This window comes from Nanorana parkeri, unplaced genomic scaffold, assembly GCF_000935625.1.
Source record: "Nanorana parkeri isolate BGI_ZX_2015 unplaced genomic scaffold, ASM93562v1 scaffold1018, whole genome shotgun sequence".
Lineage (NCBI taxonomy): Eukaryota > Metazoa > Chordata > Amphibia > Anura > Dicroglossidae > Nanorana > Nanorana parkeri.
Window position 1 is genome coordinate 427,385 of NW_017307286.1, and position 12,595 is coordinate 439,979.

The 12,595-nt window shown below is 45.2% G+C and overlaps 1 protein-coding gene across 3 annotated transcripts in view; it reads right to left on the bottom strand.

The window, feature by feature from the left end:
* The window catches only part of SNX9 (sorting nexin 9), an 86,556-nt gene extending 74,287 nt beyond the window's left edge, over window positions 1-12,269 (bottom strand). Inside the window, exons 1-2 of one of the 3 annotated variants that reach the window (XM_018567196.1) lie at window positions 12,259-12,269; window positions 11,976-12,045 (exon numbers count right to left, since the gene is read on the bottom strand). In XM_018567196.1, the coding sequence (XP_018422698.1) occupies window positions 11,976-11,987 (12 nt within the window). In that variant the 5' untranslated portion in view covers window positions 11,988-12,045; window positions 12,259-12,269. Of the gene's footprint in view, window positions 1-11,975; window positions 12,050-12,252 lie in introns of all 3 variants that reach the window. The other 2 variants (XM_018567195.1, XM_018567194.1) reach the window with 2 other exon arrangements.
* Between the last annotated feature and the right edge of the window lie 326 nt (window positions 12,270-12,595).

Sequence of the window (12,595 nt, forward strand, 5' to 3'; positions counted from 1 at the left end):
TATATATATATATGTGCCATCTTCCACTTATAACAACTTCCTGGATTCCCAGTGTGCTTTACATCTCTTTCCCTGCTGCTTGATGTGATGCTATCTCATATTCTCAAGACTACATATCCCATTGTCCACTGCTTCCAGCAAGCAATAATAAAGTTACATTGTTCAGACGTTGAGTCTTCGTTAGGAGGGCTCTGTGAGAGTGAAATTGTGTCAGTGCATTGAGGAAGTACATCCTATGGGGTAAATTTATACACTTCTAGATGGATCTGGTTATTGGGAGTGGGATAGAACTAATGGAAATTCACTACATAAATACTTGTTTATTTTTAGTTTATGACCAGATTTAAAGGGTCTATGCCTAGAGCTCATCCAATAAAATCATAGGACAGGTTTCCTTTACTGGTACCTATAAAAATGCTGCAGGTACAAGAAAAATATGTGATGTTCTGCCAGAAATTCAGTGAGCCGCACTGAGATCTCAAGATGCATGGTCAGCCCTGCTGGACTACAAAATTGACAGTCTCATAGAACCCTATAGGAAATCAATGTGCAGACGCGGCTGGTACATTGAGGATTGGCTAGGGAACGTAAACAAACCCCAGAGGTCATGGGCATGATTTCAAGGTAAGTATGCTGATGGGGACGGGAGACTATGTAAGCATGCGTTTCAGCACAGAAAAAAATCTGCAAAGAAGCGCCCTGGTGTGAACAGGGCCTAAAAATTACAGCTGGTGTCTAATGTCTCTTATCAATGGAGGTGACTCCTAAAAAAAAATCCTGCTGGCTGGATCCTGGATTGGACAGACTGGCTCCTGAATTCCATATCAATTTGACCCCCCCTTCCCTGTTTATAAAACCATAGGGTGATGCTTATCCAAGGTGGCAGCGTGACAGCCAGGCTACTAACATTTTCAGAGCCACCGCTCAGCAATGACCTCCATGTTTATTTAAAGCCAACTCATTCCAAGAATGTTAGGAACACTGTTCCTGCTTTTTAATTATTAACCTCAGTGGGTGGGTCTGTATGTGGCAATCAAAATATGTGGTTAGACATTTCTGCTACGCTCCCAGATGAAGAAACACTGACGGTAATAAGCTCTTGATGCACCATTTAAAGTGACGCTAGCTAAATCAGAAAGAACAAGATCCCTCTACTGCGGGGGTGGGCAACTCTGGCCCTCCGGTTGTTGTGGAACTACAAGTCCCATGAGGCATTGTAAGACTGACCATTACAGGCATGGCTACCACAGGCATGTTAGGAATTGTCGTTAGAGCACAGCTGGAGGGACAGAGTTGCCTATCCCCGCTCTAACCCTACCCTGTTCTATTCAAATCTAAGGGTTTGTCTGGAGTTGGGTCTTAGAAGAGAACTCCAGGAAGCTAAAAGATTAACCCATGCAGTATGGCTACCCTCACACTTCACTGGTTAAGTGTAAAGGTCCCCACACACCTTGCGATAATCGTACGATAATCGCGGGAAATCACGCAATCGTACGATTATCGTAAGGTGTGTGGAAGCCGTGCGACCTCTACTACTGTAAGGTCGCACGACTTTTATCTTAGGAACATGTTCTGTGCTCCTCAGGGTCCTTGTCCAAGATAGGCAGATCGTACGTTCTTTTAAGTACCTTACAACCATCGCAAGACAAAAGTCTTGCGATGGTTGTAAGGTGTGTGCCCAGCATAAGGATGGGCTCGGGCGTGTTCGCAGCTCCATGTGCCGAGCCCGCCAGGAAGCTGACAGCGCCAATCACAGGTACTGAGACATTATCCCGGTCCGCAGCTGCAGAGATTGGGAAATGTCTCAGTGCCTGTGATTGGCGCTGTCAGCTTCCTGGCGGGCTCGGCACGTGGGGCTGCGAACACGCCCGAGCCCATCCTTAGTTAAGTGCTCATTAAAGGCAGATTAAAGAGGATATACTCACCCAATCTGCAATCCTGCTGGGCTGACAGACCGGCCCCCACAGCCTCTTCTCCCCTGCACTCCGACGGTCTAAGTACCGCTGACATCATCACCTCTAATGCAGTCCATTCACCTGTATTAGACTTGAAGATGCCGACGGACCTACCACAGCCAGAGTAGAGGGGAAGAAAGGCGAGGGCTCACAGGGCAGAGGATCAGGTGACTATATCTTCTTTATTTTAGCCCCTAGACCAAAACAAGTAGTGTGGGGGTAGCCAGGGCTATACAAGAGGGCAGCCTATGGGGTACCATAAGTCAGCAGTAGATCATATCAGAGTACTAGAGTCAGACAAAAGTCTTACAGCAAGTCCCTATACATTATAATCCAGTGTCTGCATTGTCCGTAGTACATGGCCCTCCAGTTCACAAGCCATGTCTGCTCACAGGAAACAAACAAGCATGTGTTTTTCTAAGAAAAGCTTCCAAAGCCGGTCTAATCACTCCTCTGGTCTGGTAGCACATTGCTTTCCCATTGAAAGGGAATGACTGTACTTGTTTTGTCTACAAACAAAAATACTACACATTCATAACCCTGGAGACCTCGGATTATCAATGTCCCCGGAATCCTCTGAAAATATTCCATGAGGTGCAAGCTAGAATCACAATGGTTATCAGTAACTCACCATTAATGGGAGTATATTATATGTACAGATATCTACAGAAAGCACATTTAAAGGTATAAGTGCGAGGATCCTTAATATGAACATTTTTGTATCTGTATTAAAGAGGCCCTGTCACCAACCTAGAAAACTGGCAGCAAAAGCACAGAGCGATTAGGCTAGGTTCACAACTGGGCGATCTGTGACCGCGCGGGAATCGTGCAGGATAACGCACGGTCACGGAGTCGCCCACCACTGATCGCTCTGGCAGTGCCATTATTTTCTAATGGCACCCCAGTCGTGCCAGGCGGATTGCGCGGTTATTTCTTTATTCACTTGCAATATGATTTGAACTTGTTGCAAAATTTGACTACCCCAGAAGAGTCAATTTCCCTCCCTCCTTGCACATCCTAGCACTCTCCTCTTATGAGAGTGTCTATTTACTCTCTGTGCTGACCCAGCTCCTCTGTCGGCTCTTCACCTCCTCGTTTAACCTATTTTGTAGGTGCTGGGGGAGGAATGAAGGGACATGCTACAGACCAGGGGTAGGAAAACCTTGCCACTACAGCTGTGCTGAAACTACAAATTCCATCATGCTTTTGTCTCTGCGAGTCATGTTTGTGGCTGGCAGAGACATCCAGTGTCTCATGGGACTTGTAGTTCCACAGCACCGTTACCTACCCTGTTATAGAGTGACAGCTCTGAGTCTGTTGGAGCTGCTGATATCCTATACAAGATGGCACGCCCAGCAGCAGTCTCAGGGGTTTTGGCTACCTATACAATGCCGGCTTGTACAGATAGATAACCTATATGCAGATGCAACATTATGGGAAATTTGCTGTTGGAGTGATCGGCCTGGCAACAGGGTCGCTTTGAAGCCGACTCCATTCAGCAGGTGTGCGCAACTCCAGCCCTCCAGCTGTTCGTGGAACTACAAGTCCCATGAGGCATTGCAAGACTGACAGTTACAGGCATGACTCCCAGAGACATGATGGGATTTGTAGTCAAAGCACAGCTGGATGGCCAGACTTTGCCCACCCCTGCCATGCAGTCTATTCGATGTGCAACACTGAACTTTTAGATCTATTTGCCACCTGTCCAAAAGATCAAGTACAGCCCCTTACTTTTTGCATTTCGGGCCAAGTGACAAAGTCTGGTTGGCTAGCAGTGTTTGGTCTTTTTCATGGCAGTACAGGGGTCCAAATTGCTCAAAATTTGATCTAGTTCAGTGGTTCTCAACCTGTTCAACCTCAGGACCCACATTTGTCCTTAGTCATTAAGTCACGACCCAAATCGCACTGCACTGCAATGCAATGCACGGAATAAGGGCACACACCTAAAAAAAAATGTTAAAGGTCCACCCAGTCTCCCTTCTTCACGAGCACTGGAGTCCCGTGTGAGCTGCTGTGCTGTAACGGAGCTCCATCCATACATGCATTGCTTGTACAGCTCCCTTGCGTGCCCTGTAGAGGTGGCGGGAGCCAGAATGTGATGTCACTCCGTTTCAGTCATCTCTACAGGGCACGTGAGGAGCTGTAAGCAATGTATGTATGGATGGAGCTCCCTCTCAGCCATAGCCACCATCTCTTCCCACCTCAAGCTGACACTCGGCGCGGGGCAGCATATTGTGAATGGCTGTTTGGCGTTAGACCTGACAGTGCTGTGCTAGGGGGAGGCTGAGGAGCCTCACCTAGAAAAGTGGAAGGCATGCGGTGACCCACTAAACACGGTGTCGCGACCCACCAGTTGAGAACTATGGATCTAGTTGTATAGACGTGCCCTTATAAAATGGTCTATATTCACCGAATCGGATCAATATGTGGGCATGTACAGCACAGCTGTGTTCACATATAGCAATAAGTAACATGGCATTGCCGAGAGCAATCAGCCGGTAATGTAATAAAGTGAATCCAAACCCAAAAACTAAAAATTTAATATATTGCAGGATACCAATTCTTAGATGTGGTGGCTGCATTCGTTTTCTTTCCTTTGTTTTCACTTCGCGATCCAGCCAGTAAAGGTGGCCATACACTTTACAACCATCGCTAGACCTTAGTCTTGCGATGGTTGTAAAGTAATTAAAAAAACGTTCGATCTGCCCATCTTGGACAGGCAGATCGTACTTGCGTTCATCGCAAGCCCGCCCCCCCTGAGGGGCGGGCTTGCGATGACCGCAATGCTGAACGGGCAGTGTGCGCGTGCGTTCGGCATTTGTCTCCCGAGCATGCTAAAAACCAGCCGAAAATTGTACGATTCGCGGCTGGTTTTCTAGCATGCTCCTTACACAAAAGACGTGCGACCGTACAGTAGAAACGGTCGCACGTCTTCATTCACACTGCACGATTCTCGTACGATCGCGGGATGTCCCGCGATTCTCGTACGAGAATCGTGCAGTGTATGGGCACCTTTAGTCTGTTATTTCTCAGCTTCCTTTCACAAACCAAGCTGTCCAGCAGAAGCAGCAGATGGTTGAGACAAACCATTCAACACTGACAGGGGTGCTTACATTGGTTAGTTTTAAATCATTTATGGAAAACCTTTATCCCAAAAGAAAAAAGAAAACTGTGGCTGCAACGGCTTAAAAAGTCTTAGCTGGAGTTCTGATTTAATTTGTTAGTCAAGTCCATCTAATGCCACCCTCCCCACAGGGCGACAATGGTGCTGTCCAAGGGTGGCTCCATTGCTCCTCCATAGAGTGGAGCCACCCTCCCCCTCCACTGCAGCAATGGTTTTTCCCTTGGAATCCACACATCCCATACACTGTGTATAGAACATGATGACTCAAGGATCCTTGGACTGCTGCAGTGGAGGGGGGAGAGGCTCCAGGGACCGGTCTAAGAGCAGGCCGGCTCCAAGGTTCAGGTGAGTATAACTTTTTTATTTTAGCACTAAGACAAAAACTATTCCCTTGCAGTGCAGGGGTAGCCCCACTGCAAAGGTTAAGGAAACGGCTTCCCAGAGTTCTTCTTTAAGGACTAGTAAGCTGCAATATATTACATTTTTGGGTTTGGGTTTGGATACATACACCAGAAACCATACAAACGTATGTCTTTGTCCTTCTCACGGCAAAGACAAACTCAGTTAACCAGTAAGGAATATTATTTCACTTCAACAGACAAATACACTTTCAGCAAGCAACACACGAGAAGACCTTGAAGGCACTGAAGGATGGCATATAGCCAGGGGAAAACCATTGTCTCAGCACTTGCTATGACCATGAGTGCTCAGCAAAACAATCAGCAAGCAACACACGAGAAGATCTTGAAGGTGACTAAGGATGGCAGAAAACCAGTGTTTCAGCACTCGCTAAGGACCTGAGTGGTGGCCAAAGCAATCAGCAAGAAACACACAAGAAGGTCTTGAAGGCACTGAAGGATGGCATATAGCCAAGAGAAAACCAGTGACTCAGCACTTGCGATTACCATGAGTTGTTGGCAAAACAAATCAGCAAGCAACACACGAGAAGATCTTGAAGGCACTTAAGGATGGCAGATAGCCAGCAGAAAACCATTGTCTCTGCACTCGCTACGGCCATGAGTGGTGGCCAAAACAATTCCAACCACCAGATGCTGGAAATCTGGGAATAATTGCTAGTGATTTCCAGTCATTGGAATCACGTGACTATCCGCCCAAAAACTGTCCATGTAGTTTTGATGCATAGTTTGCTGTACACGGTAAGGCACACAAAAAAGTACTCACATGTTACTGCAACGCATTACAGCGCACTGTGTATGTGGTACTCATTCTGAATGACACCCCAACACATAATAACACAGTAAACTAACAGCCCAGTACTAGGACGCACACAATGCTCTGTGCAGTACACTGCCCATAAGTAATGCAGGTTACTTTTTCCATGCATTGAGCACATTAAGGGCCGTTACGGCCCTTAATGTGCTCAATGCATGGAAAAAGTAACCTGCATTACATGTTACATGTTCCAAAGCATGAAGAAATGTGCAATAACACGCATGGAAAAGTAACCTGCATTACATGTTACATGTTCCAAAGCATGAAGAAATGTGCAATAACACGCATGGAAAAGTGTAAATGAAGCCATACATAATTCAGTTTGTAAATAGGACACAATATCGGTTCCAAATTCAAAACAAAAAGAATAAAAACAGGAATTTTAGCATTTAAAGAAGTCTCATGAGCACTAAAAAAAAATCACATGCTGGTCAATACATGTTGAATTATCTTCACTTGGAACGCTAATGGACTGTGCAAAAATCCCTTCTTTCATTCTATCAATTATTCCGCAGATCCTTCCCAGCCAGGAGCCCAATTTGTGGAGCTCAGTTCCCACACAGAGCTCAGTCCCCCGCCCACCCATTCAGAGAGTGTGCCTGTCAAGCTTTGGAAATGAATTGAGGAAGGTGGAATGATTTTCAGACAAAGATATAATGATTTATAGACAGAGCACAGGTTTGATTATCCTTGCTTTGTAGAAATTATACAGCCCTCTGCTACTGACAGTCCTCTGCATTAGTCCCAATGGGAAATGGAGGCAAGCTCTGAGGCCCAGCAGACATATTGCCTGAGCTCACTGGCTTCTGCCCTCATCTGCTGCGAGCGGTGGATGTTTTACAGGCAGGCTCTCTGATATACCTGCTCCCTCTGCCTGCACTGTGACGGCACCAGTCTCAATATAGTGTCTGGTGCTTGAGACAAGCGCTAATTAATTATTCATCTCATTCAGAGCAGCGTGGTCGGACAGTGGTGGGGGGAGTGGGGCACACTGTAAACTACGCTAGCATTGGAACCACTACACCAATCGAAGTGGGACAAAATGCTACAAGCACTTTGTCCACTTGAGGACAAAATAAAAAATATAATTAGTGACACTATTTATTATTTTCCCAGCTTCAAATATTGTATTTTTAAATGTATTTAAGTGTATGTAAATCCAAAAGCTCCATTTTATATACTGCTGCACATGCACTCTGCGACTCTAATAACTTGATGCAGCAAGAGGAGGTTAGAAAGAGGTCATATGATCACAAACTCTGCCAAAAAAGTATTTTTAATCCTTTATTGTAAAACCAAAAGGAAAACATTTTCATATCTTGCTATGCATTCGCAGTACAACTGTTTATTGTGTATTGTTCCATATCATCCACTTTTTAAAGAGACACTGTCATCTTGTCCATGCAAAGGACCCCCACCATTCTTATACACGCCTTGTCTTTGTTCCTTTGCCCCTGTTGCAACCAACACTAAAATTACTGGTGCCAGGGAACAGGCAAAGCGTTGACATTACTGTCTTGTAGAGTTGTGAAAGTGTTTAGGACTAGTGATTGGCTGATAGGCCTGAGCACTGTCATAAGGGAGGAGGTCACTTGCTCCCCTATACCCAAAAGAGCAGGGTAGTGTTGCTGGCCCTTCAATGGTTATAAACGCGGAGATATTTTCCAGGCTCCCCAATCCTGGGATTACTGTGATTGGCTGTCACATTGATCGCGCACATGATTGAACGTGCTCCCATCATATAGCGGTGTTGCCAGTCATGTGCATATAGCTGGAACAAGCAGAAATGAGGCGCTGGATAAAAATTATCACATGATCAATCAGGTTGTTACAAGGTAGAGTGGCTTTGGTGAGGCCGCCCTCAACAAAGGTGGATGTTCCAAAAGCAGGGGCCCGGATATGAAGATTCACATGTACAAAGTCCAATGAGACTGCCTATGACTCGTAAACCATACACATATGTGTATGGCCGGTGGAAAGGGGTTAAGCTTAATGAGGCCAACGCTATGATAACATGCAGTTAGGAACAGATCACTGTCCCTGGATGCATGACTGATCCATTTCTAACTGCATGTAATCGTATCACATAGGATTACATGCGGAGTGCCGGCAGACTGAGCTGATTATTAGCTTGAACGGGTGACAGCGGCCGCTTCCAAATGGTATATTTAGGATTTCTGCCGCAGGTATTTGTAGGTTCCTGCTGCAGGAATCTCAAAACATAATTCAATATTAGGTGTGAATGAAGCCTTACACCAGGGCTGGACAAATCCTAGGAGCCAGGTAGGCAATGCCCCCTAAAAATGACAGCAGACGCCTATTATATATAGTGAATGATCATACCAGATCTTTTACACCTGAGAATTTGTAGTTTATCAACCTTCCAAATTCTTGTACGTAGGAGGACTTTAATCAACCATGAACCTAGAGTCCAGGTAACAATACAAGAGTAAGGATGGTTATACATACTGGGGGGAATGCATCAAAACTGGAGCAGACAGAATCTGGAGCAGTTACCCATGGCAACCAATCAACATCTCTCTAGTTTGCTCGGGTAAGATCTGATAATGAGAGAGAGATGCCGATTGGCTGCAGTGCAAATCTGCTCCAGTTTTTGTCTGTTCCAGTTTTAATAGATCCCCCCATGTGTGTCTATTGCCACTGCTGTCTAAATTACTAAGATGCCTGAAAGAGGACATGTCAGGAAGTAATACAGGTGCTGATTTTATTTTTCAAAGTCTGAAATTCAGCCCTTCGATTCCGCTCAAGGCTTCTTACAGCTACTATCATGCTATGTGTGCCGGTCATTTTGGAGGACTTATTTCGCCCTTTGTTTTCTAAACGGAAATGCAAGTACAGCTGCTCTCCACCATTTAGCATTCGACTTCAAACTTTATTTAGCATGATGATATTAACACCACGCAAGACTTTACAAGTGCTCTGGCACATTTCACCCTTTTAAAACCCCCCCCCCCCCACTGTAGTTTACTGTAGTTAGTGCACAGATAATTCTTCTAGTTATATAACTATCGGGCCACCTTTTTATTTTCATCTTGCCAACCCCAAAATGTGTTCACAGCTCCTAAATGAGATTTCTAAAAGTATGCCAACAGATATATCAATGATCAAAAACGAAAAAGAAAGATGTATTGGCTTTCCCTAAATTCTATCTCACTTCTAATGACCATATTGATCCAGACGTTTGTAAATGTAGTTATTGAAGATGCCCATAGGATGTACTTCATCCATGCACAGACACAGTTTCACTCCGCCCTGTGAATATACACTTCCTTGTGTTACAGCTCACGCAGCCTGCCTTCTGAACTACATCTCAACGTCTGGACACTGTAACATTATCATTGCTTGCTGGAAGCAATGCATTATGGACTATGTAGTCTTGAGAAATGGAGATTGCATCACATCAAGCAGCAGGGAAAGAGATGCAAAGCACACTGGGAATCCAGGAAGTTGATGAAAGTGATGGGCAGACAGAAGGGAGCGCTCACTATATAAAAGGGATTTGTTTTCAAGTAAGCTTTGATTGCATTATCAAAACATCTCTAGTATGTATTCCTATTACAATGCTGATGTTATACCAGGTGAGGATATGCCGGGACTTTACAACTCTTTTAAAGCAAAACTTTAGTGTAGAAAAAGAAATGAGTTTGCAGAACGACAGTTGTTACAAAAGAGGCTCTATATATCTCTTGTACAGAGAAGCGTCTTGTATAGATTGGACACTAAACCTCTCCACACACAATACAGTCTGAGTGTACAATCTCTTGTAGATCCAACAACATCTATAGAGTGCAGGGGCCTGCCTAATTGTATACAAATTGATTGGCTACTCTAAAATGCTGGCCTGTTGGGTCTCTGGTACAGGAAGTGAAGCAAAATCTCCCCAAAGGAACCCATATAACAGTCCTGACACATGAAAACTTTACTACCGTGTTTCCCCGAAAATAAGACACTGTCTTATATTTTTTTTGGCTCAAAAAAAACACACTAGGTCTTATTTTCGGGGGAGGTCTTATTTTTTATTTGTTTTTAATGTACAACAATCCAAAGTTAATGCAAATCCAAATTAAATAATCCAAAATGGCAAAGTTAAGAATAGGGTGATCAGGGCAATCAGGAGTGCCGTACCTTTCCAAGAGCAATTTGGTAACCAGAAAAAGCGAAGCGCACTTTCACTATCGATTCCTCACAGGCGGAGTGCATTTGGTATCACTCCGCCTGTGACAGGAGTCGGCGCTCCATGTGATGCCGCCTCGCTTCCTCTAGTGCTGGCTTCATTGGCACCACTCATTCTCTCCCGCGGCTCTTCAGGTTCCCCCTTATGCCACCACCAGCCCTGGCAATGGTCACAACTAGGTCTTATTTTCGGGGTAGGTCTTATATTTTACCAATTCCCGAAAATAGTACTAGGTCTTATTTTCGGGGTAGGTCTTATTTTCAGGGAAACAGGGTACACAGGAGGTTGTATAGCAACATAATGCTGGAGTGGTCATTGGTCAGCACAGCCACGTGACCACACCGACCAATGAGAATCTCTTCTTTCTTCCAGGACATGGCTGCTGACCAATGACTGCTCCCCATTGCAAGCATTATGTTGCTATGGGGCTGTGCAGTGACCTTTTCAAGCATCAGAAGTGTTACAGGGGCTCCTGTGGGTGGCAGGTGATGTGGGGAGAACAAGGAGTTGTTGAATTAGTTCACCTTAGTTTTTGTTACAGAGTGAAGTAACCCTTTAACTCTAGGGCAAGTGGTGGGCAAACTCCGGCCCTCCAGCTGTGGTGAAACTACAAATCCCATGATGCATCTGTCTGTGGGAGCAATGCCTGTGGCTGTGAGAATCTTGCAATGCTTCATGGGATGTGTAGTTCCACCACAGCTGGAGACTCTGGGCTGTGAACTGTTCCTCAGAGCAATGCAGGACTGTTGTCTTGGCATTGTATATATGATTGTGGCAGCATGTGACCGCGGGCCGAAGCGCCATAGAAAAGAGACTTCAGGGGACCAGGTGTATAGATGGAGGAAACCTGCCGGAGCCAGGATTAGCTTATATATTACAACGTATTGCAATGTGGGCGTGAGGTGGGCACCGGAAGAGTTTTTCTGTGTCATTCCTGGAGTTCAGCACACTAGAAAGTTCCTATATACAGAGAAGCAGCTCCATGTTTACATCAGAGCTCGTCCAACACTCAGCCAGGCGTCAGAAAACTTCCAATGAGCGCTGCCAGTGACAGTGGCGCCGCTAGTGACAGTGGCAGAGTACCATAGCGTGCTCTTTGTCCCCAGTCCCACCCCCCGGCTGTTGCCATCTGACAAGCGGGTGACACCGGGGCCTGCGAGCCGCACAATGTACATAGCCCGGGCTCTGAACAATGCCTCATGACAGACCCGGCCGGGCTTACACACCGATCACTTCCAGCCTTCCCCCAGTCCTCCCCGGCTGCACTTCCCAATTTAGATCCGCCTGGAAATGTCACTCCAGACCCATCCGCCCACCTGATTACTGGACAAGTTTACCAGCAGCCATCTGCCACCCCCCCATAACCGGCACTTCCTGCCTGCACCCCAACACCAGCCTGTGTACCCGAACTGTGACCTCTCTATATCCGATCCCCCTGTGTGAAAACAGCTCCCTACTATCCACTTACCTTGAATGCCATGCTGTGACCCCTCTGATCACTTGTAGCCCCGGATCAGACACACGGGGAAGCTGATACACTGCCTCTTCCTGTCCCAGCCTCTGGCGGTGTGTACACGGCTACTGACTCCCTCTATCTACAGCCTGGGAGCACTGCCACCGCCTCTGATCATCATCACATCACACTCTACAGCACACTCAACGTCATCTCATACAATGACATCACAACAACAATGGAAAATCAGAGTCAACCTGTGCATTCCAATGTTATTAAAAACCTTACAAATAAATACACACACACACATGTATGAAAACAAATGTGCATTTATTAAAGGGAAATTACAGCTTTTCCATAAATTAATTAATAAATTGATAAAGACACAAATCTATAAAAAGAAAAAAAATGCCTTTATTAAAAATAAATTCCAGCTTTTCCATAAATTAATTAATAAATGGACACATATAAAAAGAAAAAAATATGTGCATTTATTAAAGCGCAATTCCAGCTTTTAAAAATCTTTAAAAGGAAAAACAAATGTGCATTTATTAACCCCTTCATGACTGAGGCCTTTTTTTCTCTCCATTTTTTTTGCACCCATGTTATATTTCACATTTTAGGCCTGAAAATTA